This window comes from Eleutherodactylus coqui, chromosome 8 (genome assembly GCF_035609145.1).
Source record: "Eleutherodactylus coqui strain aEleCoq1 chromosome 8, aEleCoq1.hap1, whole genome shotgun sequence".
Taxonomy (NCBI): Eukaryota; Metazoa; Chordata; class Amphibia; order Anura; family Eleutherodactylidae; genus Eleutherodactylus; species Eleutherodactylus coqui.
Window position 1 is genome coordinate 51048516 of NC_089844.1, and position 10760 is coordinate 51059275.

The window sequence follows — 10760 nt, forward strand, 5'->3', positions numbered from 1 at the left end:
CTGGTTGTTAGCTGTCAGAGGACAGCTAGGTACTAGCTCTTACAGCAGAGATCAGAGAAAACCTCCGATCTCTGCTGTGTTAACCCTTTACATGCTGCAGTCCATGTGACTGCAGCATGTAAAGGGTTGTCACTGCAGCATGTAAAGGGCTGTCACCATCGGACCCCCGGAATGTGATCAGGGGGTCCTGATGGGTCCCTGTGGAAGTCCCCTAAAGGGACAAAAGAAAAAAAAAATTAAAAAAAAAAAAAAAAAATTATAAAAAAAATAATAAAAACACTTGTCTCCCTTTACTTTGTAAAAAATCAAAAATATAATCACACATGTGGTATCCATGCGTCGTAATGACCCAGAGAAGGAAGTTAATACATTATTTAACCCCTTAATGACATGGCCCCTTTTTTTCTTTTTTCCCCATTTCTTTTTTTCCTCCCCCCTGTTTAAAAAATCACAACTTGTCCCGCAAAAAACAAGCCCTTATATGGCTGTGTCAATGGAAAAATGAAAAAGTTATGGCTCTTGAGACGCAACTGCAAAATTAGTTGAAATTCAATGATTAGACCATTTTAAAAAACCTGCCCTGGTGGGCACGACAGGGTGGTAGGAAACCCGCCACTCAAGGGGTTAAAAAAATCATAACTCCTTTATTTATCCATCCACGTCACTGTATGAGGGCTTGTTTTTTGCGGGATGAGCTGTATTTTTCAATGGTGCTATTTAAAGTACCATATAATGTACTGAAAAACTTGTAAAAAATTCTAAGTGGAGTAAAATGAAAAAAAAAAACGACATTTTGCCATCTTTTAGTGCGTCTTGCTTCTATGGCGCACAAATGGCAACAAAAACGACATGATAACTTTATTCTATGGGTCGGTACGATTACTACGATGCCAAACTTGTTTAGGTTTTTTTTTACTATACTCCTCTTTTTTTTTTTTTAAAAGACATAAAAAATTTTTTCAATTATTTTCTGTCGTCATTTTGTGCGCGCAATAACTTTTTTATTTTTCCGTCGACGTAGTTGAGCAAGGTCTCATTTTTTGCGGGATGTCCTGTAGTTTCTGATAGTACCATTTTGGAATACATATGACTTTTTGATCGCTTTTTATTGCGTTTTTTCTTGGAGACAGGGTAACTAAAGTGCATTTCTGGCGTTCTTTTTTTTTTTTCGGACGACGTTCACCGTGCGGGGAAAATTATGTGCTACTTTGATAGATCGGACTTTTACGGACGCGGCGATATCAAATACATATTTTTAATTTATTATTTAGATTTTTTAATAATGGATATGGCAAAAGGGGGGTGATTTAAAGTTTTACAACTTTTTTTTTTTCAATAAAAAAAAAAAACTTTGATTCTTTTTTTTACTTTACTTTGAAGTCCCCCTGGGGGACTTTAAGATGCGATGCTTTGATCGCTCCTGCAGTATGACGTAATGCTATAGCATTACGTCATACTGCTTTTTGACAGGCAGCCTATGAAGCCACCCCACGGGGACGGCTTGATAGGCAGTCTGCTAAGGCAGCCCTGGGGCCTTTCATTAGGCCCCCGGCTGCCATGATACGTGCATGGCTCCCCCGATCTCACCGCGGGAGGGCCGCGCGGGACCCCCGAACATCGTTCGGGGAATTTAAATGCCACTGTCAGAATTGACAGCGGCATTTAAATGGTTAATAGCCGCGATCGGCCGCGTGGCCGCTTGCGGCTATTGCCCGCGGGTGTCAGCTGTTATAAACAGCTGATGCCCGCACTGTATGAAGAGAGGTTGCCACGCAACCTCTCTTCATACATACCCCGACGCTCCATGACGTACCGGTACGTCATTTGTCGTTAAGGGGTTAAGGCTGTACAGCTCCGATGTCGGAAGACATCCTTCGGGGTTCTCTTATTGTATATTGCCAGCCTTTCTGCTGTCTGAGCCTATCCAACGTGTCACCTCATGCAGTATTGGCTTTAGCCAGCATATAGTGCCGTTGTATAACGGCAGAAAAAGAGTAAAAACCAGGATACAAATTGGATTGGAAAGGGGTAATCCCCTTTTCTAGGTGTAAGGCCCTTGAGAGTCCACAGAGTTGATCGTAGGGTTAACTCTCTAGGGTCTCAAATCTAACAAGGCTAGACGTTCAAAGGAGGTCACTCGAATTCTCTCAGAGCTTTTGGGACTGGGTTGCTCAGGCTGCCCAGGTCCTGTGAGGGAAGCGGATCACACATGGTGTCCTCACGCTGGTGTGTTGCAGCAGGCCATGATAGTAGCAGCGGTGAACTTCGGTGAAGATTGCTACTGGGACGGAAGATCCAGAAGCAGTATGCTGCGCAGAGCACCTGGACAGATAAGTGTTGTCCAACGGGTGAAATTATACTTGGATCGCGAGTGACACGCTCAGCTCTACGATCTCCAACGCCCGTCGGAGCGGGAAAACTGAAGCAAGAAAGTGGGCACATCATGGGGTTTTTTGGCAGTGGGAAGTTTTTTAGTTTAAAGTGAGTCACAATACGGCCACAGATAGGAAGCAGGTTGCTCCAGGCAAAGTATAAGGGGGCTTGCAATATAGTAGATGGCAGAATATAATGCAGGCGCTTAGATGACATGTCTCTTCAGGTTGCCATCCAAGCCATGTCCCCATGCCTAAACCCTGACTGAACCTTTAGGCTTAAAATCTTCTGTGAAAAGAGTATACTTGCAGTCTACTTATGCCTGTGTGTGACGGAACTCTTATCACACAAGCACTCAGAATGTCTCTAAAGGTCCATTTACACGCAAAGGCAATCTTTCAAACGATTGAAAGATTGACCGTTTTACTGATCATTTCGCATGAAGTGCTAATGGACACTAATGTCCATTAACACTTTATCACCTTAATTTGCGTGTAAAAGGGCCTCACCTTTAAAATCATCATTCAGACGAAAAGTGAATGATGGCAGTGTTTACACACAACGATTATCGCTCATTTGCCATAGCTTGAACAAGTTTTGATTGATAATCTTTGCGTGTAAATAGTTCATATAGTTGCTTACATCAATAATGAAATGTATAGAAAATATGATGTGCAATCCTGATATTACTTGGTCTAAAATGTACTGTTTTTAAAGTCCCCATTGCCTGGACAAGGCAAAGGTGCTAACATTATAATTGGCCTGTTAGTCTTGGCAATTCAGTATTAAAAATCCATGTTCATTTGACCATGAAGGATTGTAATGGTGGATTTTCATGCTCTCTACTTCACAGCAAAAGGCAGTCCAGTGTAGAGAAGGATCCCTCCTCATTTCAGCAAGTGGTTTGTCTGCTTCTCAGAGAACTGAACTCAACAAGCTTGTGTCATTACTGAAGGCAGAAATGTGTCCCAACTACACCAGCTCAGGTAGGTTGTACATAGCGGCCTGAAGCTCCGCATGTTATACTAGCTGAAGGTCAGCTGTCATTTTATTTGAAATGGCTCCTTCATGTTGGGTTGCACGAAGTATGGGGTACACTGATGGAAAATCGGTATGATTGATGGATGCCAATCACCATGAACGTGGAATACAATCCTACAGTGGTTAGTCAAAACGTGTTACAAAATCCTAAAATCTTCATACTAGATGTTGAATAACTTTTGCTTATCTCCTTGATTTTAGTAACTCATATTATAGTTGGAGAAGAACCCATGCTACGTACCATGAAGTGCATGATGGGAATATTATCTGGATGCTGGATCCTCCGGTGTGCTTGTAAGTGTGAAATCCAACACCACGATAATAATAAATGTTAACCAATTACACACTACGAAGACTATTTTACACAGGCAGATGATCAGGCATGAATATACAGACAAGACAGTCATTTCACCGCCACCATCGGCCTGTGTAAAAGTGCCAGCAACAAAGAGGTAAATGCTGCTAGGTGACGGTGCGGAATCTGTGATCTTTCTGCAGTGTCAATTGTGGAGAGGCTGCGGGTCGGATGTGTTCCATTGCCGTCCGTGCGTCCTGATCACTTCAATGTGCCATAAGGAAGCATATGGACAGAGATTGTCTTTGGATCACACACACTCACTATTTTTAATTTTTTTTAACCTTTTTCCACACTTGTGAAACAAAAGCCACAAGTTTGAATCCATTTTCAACTGGCGTTTTTTATCTTGTAACATTTAGCGCATCTTTTCTGCCTTTTTTGAAGTACTAACAAAAGGCTGGAAAAAATGCCGTACCCATAACAGATACTGTAGAACTTTTTAAATTTAAGAGTAAAGCCCCCCCGTTCATGGCCATGACGAAATATCGCCAGCGATGTTTTGCCGTGGCGGACGAAGGGGGAGCGCTGAGAGGTCTCAGCTGTGAGCCTATCTGATAGATGGGCTCACTGCGGAGAATCGCAGCATGCTGCGATCTGAGTCCTGTGAGCGAGAATCGCTTTTGACAGGGGGGGCCGCGCTTTTCATAGTAACACTATAGAAAGTGTGCACTGCGTTACTTAAGGGCGGATTATCGCCGCGAGGAACACAATGCACAATCACCTGTAGACAGGAGCCCTAAAGCTCCACAACACCAACAATACAAATACTTTGTGTGTAGAATAATGTTATTTACACTTTAAAATAGCATTTGGACACAGCATAGTTGTTGCTCTGCTCCCTCCACCTAAAGGTGCTTGCAAAAATATTGTGAACAAAGTTGCAAAACTTTATTCCGAAGTGCGAGGGTTTAGTGATCTTTACGCTGCATTCACACGTACTTTTCTTGGATCTCTAGTTCCTAGAGCCCTATATCCATAGCTTATGTAAATAAGCTATCCTTATGTCCCCTCCGGCGTGGCCCCCCTGATTGCGTTTTAATGGGCACGGTGAGATGCGTATGGACATGCACTCAGCGCCTCTATATCTCTCATGTCTGGCCACCTCTGCTTGGGAAGGGTAGGAGGCTGCGCCTCCTGTGGATATTGTATAATTGTCTAGAAGGAGAGCGTGCCTTAATAAATAGGCATCTTGCTATGTCAATATTTCTGCCATTTGTGTATTAGAGAGGATTATAGATTCATGCCACCTGAGATAATACGAACACTAAAGCAGCAGAATACTTGTCTATCCAGTAACAAGTAGCTAAATATTCACAGTGCAGTCAGCTTCTCAAATGAGCGCTCTGACCGTGGGGATCTCAATTATTTCAGGATATACTGCTAAGTTTTAATGACTTTGGAGACTCGGTACCTCTAAATGGAGCCCAATAGAGAACCATTAACTACCCGTATATTTATGCTAAATGTTTAAAGCCTAAACTCCAGTAAATTAGCTGGGTGCAATGCTGTGTTTTAATCACTTGTGGGTTTTTACTGTACAGTATCCTCTTTCGTCTTCAGTGTGTAAGTCCTCTTTGGTAGCATTTGTAGGTGCACCAAGTTCCCCTGCTTGGGCATATAACATCATGTGTTACGGTAGTGTGTTAGGCTGAAATGTCAATGTGAATTTACATAAACTAAGGCAAATGCCCAACTTAGTTATGACTTTCACTATATTCTGTATATTCTCACACGCGCGGATTTGAATTGTGGGTTCCGCAATCGCCGTCTGGGCAGACAATACAAAGTAGCACGCGGGCATTGAAAAGCCTAGGCTTTCGAAGTTTCACTTACACTTGAGGGTAGAAACTGCGTATGCCGCGAGCGGGAGAAAAATTGAAGCCTGATTAATTGTACTGTGGATTTTGCGCGTATGAGCTAACTTCTGATGTAATTCCCTGCATGCGAGCTTTCTTCTGTGCTGACGATACGCTGTCCATACGTGCACATAAAACAACACGCATACGTGACCATACGCAATTTTGTTTCTGCAATCATTCACATGTCTTTTGCTGTGGAAATTTGCACGCAGAATCCGACTTGTTCATGCGAGTCCGACCTTAGGGCTCTTTCACACGAACAGCGCGGCTATCTGAGTTTTAAATCGGTGAACAAATAGCAGCCGCGAGTACGCTCCTACTCCCTCTGCCAGCCGGCTCCCCTAGAAGTCTATGGGAGCAGCCGGCGCTATGCCATCAAAAGATAGGACTTGTCCTGTCTCTTGACGGAGAGACGTCCCTTATTTTCATACTTCAAACATGCCATTTTCATGCAAGAATGATCAGTAGAAGTTGCCATAGCTGCATTTGTGATTCATGTGTAGTGTGCCGCTGCTTCTTCTTTTTCAGGGGTAAAGGCTTGCCTTGAGACTAGAAGACGAGAGCCAGAAGAACTTCATGAAGTAGAGCGTGGCCCTCGCACAGCGCGGCTCAATAGAGAACAGATGGTAACTTTTTAGTTTTATTTGCATTTCATAGGAGTGAGCAGTTATTTGTCATTCTGAATTGCATGTTATGGCTTTAATAGTTAAGTTTTCTATAATCAGAGGTACACTTTATAAAGGAGTTTTCTGCTTATAAAAGAGCAAATTGAAAAAGGATTGCTCACCCTTTTCTTTCTGTGCTGCTTCAGCTCCAGTTGTCGGCTTGAGAATCCCACTAAGAGAGCTCTGCTGTTCAGTCCACTACGGTCACAAACATACAATAAAATGTAGGAATGTTGCTTTTCCTAAAGTGGAAAAATTCTAAAACCTTTATTGAGAGAGTGTCACATACTGTGTTTCCCCGAAAATAGGTCCTACCCCGATAGTAAGACCTATCAGATTTTCGGGGGAGGCTTGAAATAGAAGTCCTATTTTCGGGGGAGGCCTTATCTCGGGTGCCCCACAACAAAAAAATCAATACTCACATGGCCCGCGGTGTCCCAATGGTCTCCAGCGACGCGGCGTCCTCCTCCGTCTCAAAGCTGCCTTCTGCTGGCAACGAGGCTTTGAATACCCCGCCTCCAGCAAAGCAAGCGCTGTGATTGGCTAATCGAGCTCCGGCAGCCAATCACAGCCGGAGCCCGATGAGCCAATCACAGCCATTCAGTGAATGACATCACTGAATGGCTGTGATTGGCTCATCGGCCGCCGGTTGTGATTGGCTGCCAGTGCTTGATCAGCCAATCACAGCGCTTGCTTTGCTGGAGGCGGGGTATTCAAAGCCCCGTCCCCAGCAAAAGGCATCTTTGAGACGAGGAGGACGCCGCGCCGCCGAACACCATTGGGACGCCGCGGACCAGGTAAGTTCCACCCCCACCCCCCGAAAATAAGACACTGTGCCCTTTTGAGGCCAAAAAATATATATAACACCGTGTCTTCTTTTCGGGGAATCACAGTAAAAGTCAGATACTATACAGGACGCGTTTCAATTCTAAAAAAAGAGAATCTTGATCACCTAGTTAAAGACTTGCATCACTTCCTTATATATCTGAACAGGTTAAAAACTAATTAAAAACAACTTATAGCAGCTGACAATTTAACCCATACAAAGCAATTACATGGATTCAGCTAAAGATTTTAAAGGCACAAATATATATGTCAGATAAATCAAATAAACATAATTAACTGATGGAGGAAATTCACTAAAGGACATTCAAAGTTATACCTACTTAATCCCAGAGAAATATAATCAATTCTAACAGCAAACACCGCAAAATAGAACATAACTGTACATACAGGGAAAGGTTTGTTCCTCACAAAATATTATAATTTTTTTTTTAGTCTATCGTAAATTCTATAGATGTATTCTCATTTCCCACAGAAGAACGGCCCTCTTAGCTCTTACTATTTTGCCTTGTGGTATGGCATTAATAATGTGCCTAGGATGTGCACTAAACATGTGTAGAATAATATTTCCTGCCGTCTGTTTCCTATAAAGACGTGTGTCAACTGCTGATGTTTCTGAATTGCCCTTCAAAAAAGACATAGTTTCTTTATGATGAGAGCTGGTGTAAACTTGAAATTAAAATTGTTATTTATAAACCAACTACATTCAGCCAGATCTTGTGAACTGTCGGCAACGTCCGCATCACCATCATCCCAAATGATGACGATGTCGTCGATATATCCTGCATACCACACCATGCGACCATGGAAAGGATTGCAGCCAGAAAAAAATGACTCCCACCAGCTCATTGTGAGATTGGCAATGGCCGGGGAAAATTTGGAGCCCATTGGGGCTCCCGTTATTTGTAAGAAATATTGTTCATCAAATACAAAAAAAATATATTTAACCAAAAATTCAATACTTTTCAGAATAAATTCTTTCAAATATGGAGTGTAATTGCTGTATTTATTCAAATGAAATTTGGCTGCGTCCATGGCCACATGGTGTGGTATGCACGAATACAGGCTGATCACATCCCACGATACCCAGCGATAACTGGATTTCCACACCATATCCTGTGCAAATTGTAGTAAGACTTTACGATCTTTGAGCTAGCTCGGGGCTCTTACCACTAATGGTTGCATTGGTCTTTATCTTCGTACAACCTCTTTTAAAAAGTATCCTTAAGGAATTGCATGTTTTCCATTCTTAAATATTTTCGTTTCTGTTGTCTTTCTTAGCTGCCAAGCCTGCTGGATGGATGTCATTTTTACTTTCTTGGATGTTTCAAAGAACACAAAAAGGAAGACCTGATTGAATTGGTAAAAGCTGCAGGTGGTCAAATCCTAATTCGCCAACCAAAACCAGATAGTGATGTGACACAAACTATTAACACAGTAGCATATCATGCAGATGCAGATTCCGACCAGAGATTTTGTACACAATATATCATCTATGATAAAACTTCCAAATTCATTCCCGGCAGGGTGCGTCAAGGTAAGGTCTGGTTTGCCCCCTCAACTTGGCTGATTGAATGTATCACCAGCTTTCACCTACTACCAGTGCCTCAAACCTAGCATATCCTTGAGATATTCAGGGTATCCACACGATACAACGTTTTCTTAGCCCTGTCACCCTTGTCTATGTTCCAGCATGGAAAAACAATACTTTTTGCTGTTTCATTATATTTTAGAGAAACCTAAACTGGTCAACTGTAGCTGGCCTATAATGCTACGGGGCTACACAATCTTCTCTGGCCTTCATTCTAGCTTTACACGTTCTGCCTGTGAAACATCAGTGGGATTAAGACCTTTACATGAGTAGATAACTAGGGCTGACTGCAGCCAGATGTGCATGATGTCATTTTAGGAGCTCCATTAAATCTGTTACCCTCTTGAAATATGTTGTCCATCCCTGCACATGAGCAGTGGTGATTTATTTTATTTTTTTTTTCTAAATCTCCTGCTTTCCCGCGGGATCCACAGCACACCCGGAGTGACTGTTCTGGGTGTGCCGCAGATCAGACGGCTTCTATTTACTTCAATGGAAGCCGTCGCTGCGGGACCCGCAGCAAAATGCAGCATGCTTTAACCCTTTCCAATCCACTGTCTGACCTGTGAAGACATTATGATTTAAGGCTGTACAGCTCTGATGTTGGTAGATATCGGTCAGAGGGTTCTCTTACTGTATATTGCCAGCCTCTCTGCTGTCGGAGCCTATCCAACATGTCACCTCATGCAGTACTGGCTTTAGTCAGCATATAGCGCCGTTGTATAACGGCAGAAAAAGAGTAAGCCCCCTAGAAAAACCAGGATACAAATTGGATCGGAAAGGGTTAATTAAGCTGCGGGCGCCCATTAATAGTTTATGGGCGGCTTGAACTCTGGTATTCAAACTCGCCCGTGGACATGAGCCCTTAGGGACTCGCCTGGTGTGGACACCTGGATCCAATAAAGGATTGCCAGGTGCCACACCTGCAGTCCTGGTCTTCATATCGGGATACTTCCTTCTTATGCATTAGGCATCCATTCCCGTGATAGAGAGCTGCAACGATTTCAGAGAACTCCAAAGGAAATCCCAGGAACATAAAACAAAGTAAATTGAAAAGCAATTTACAAAAAATCCTGCGCTCATAAGAAGGGTATTGATTCTGTGTCCATTTATCAAGTGTGAAAATGAAGACAAAGGAAGCTTACTTTGAAGGCGGGGGGTATGGATAACACCCCCTCCAAGTAGTGGTAGCCAGAGTAGTTATTGTTGGTGAACTTAGGAAATTTGGGTCTTTGAATATTCTTATTTAATTTCAAAAGCTAATATACAATAGAATACAAGGGCAACGCGCTTCAGGGTATACAAAAACTCCTTTATCAAGCATAAAGCTATAGTAGAACAATCAAAATAAGTCAGTGGGATCTATTACACAAACGTAGGAATTATAATCATTAAAGGATTGTCTCCTTACAGATATTAATTGCATAGTACGAGTAAATGTCATCAATGTCTGGTGGATTGCCATAGAAAAACTGTATGAAATTGGAGGTTCAGTAGGCTAACAGATTCTGTGGATGTAATCCAGATGTTTTACGGAGCTTTAAATGTGAATTCATATGTGGAGTTGGGTCAGATTCTATCTAAGTTTATGAATGTCATTTTCACAGCAGATTACATTACAAGACAAGTGGATGAAATTTTGCAAACTACACATTTTAACCCTTTCAGGTCTTATTACCACGAGCGTATATCGGCCAGTTTTTTCACGGCCGTCCGATATACGCTGCACGGGCTCTGCGTATATCCCGTCGGGCGGGGGAAAAGCTTAGCTCTGCTAAGCTGTCTCCCCCTCGCCAGCTCACCACCTCTCTCCTTCATTCCGGCCGTTTGAAATGGGAGGGGACAGGGGCGGAGCTAAGCTCCCACTCTTGTCTGCAGTCAGCAATGGGAGGGGCAGAGCTTGGATCCACCCCGACCCTCCCTTTGCTCCCTTTTCCTTCCCCTTAGGCGGAGAAGATAAGGGGGAGAGAGTTTAGCAATCATGCTGCTAAACTACCTTCCTTCTCCGGCTACTGTGATTGGCTTCCATA

The 10760-nt window shown here is 42.9% G+C and overlaps 1 protein-coding gene across 1 annotated transcript in view; it reads left to right on the top strand.

The window, feature by feature from the left end:
• Positions 1–9079, top strand: part of BARD1 (BRCA1 associated RING domain 1) — a 64080-nt gene extending 55001 nt beyond the window's left edge. The window contains exons 8-11 of the mRNA XM_066575620.1: positions 3227–3359; positions 3616–3708; positions 6160–6257; positions 8421–9079. Coding sequence (XP_066431717.1) covers positions 3227–3359; positions 3616–3708; positions 6160–6257; positions 8421–8756 — 660 coding nt within the window. The 3' untranslated portion in view covers positions 8757–9079. The remainder of the gene's footprint in view (positions 1–3226; positions 3360–3615; positions 3709–6159; positions 6258–8420) is intronic.
• The last annotated feature ends 1681 nt before the right edge of the window (positions 9080–10760 follow it).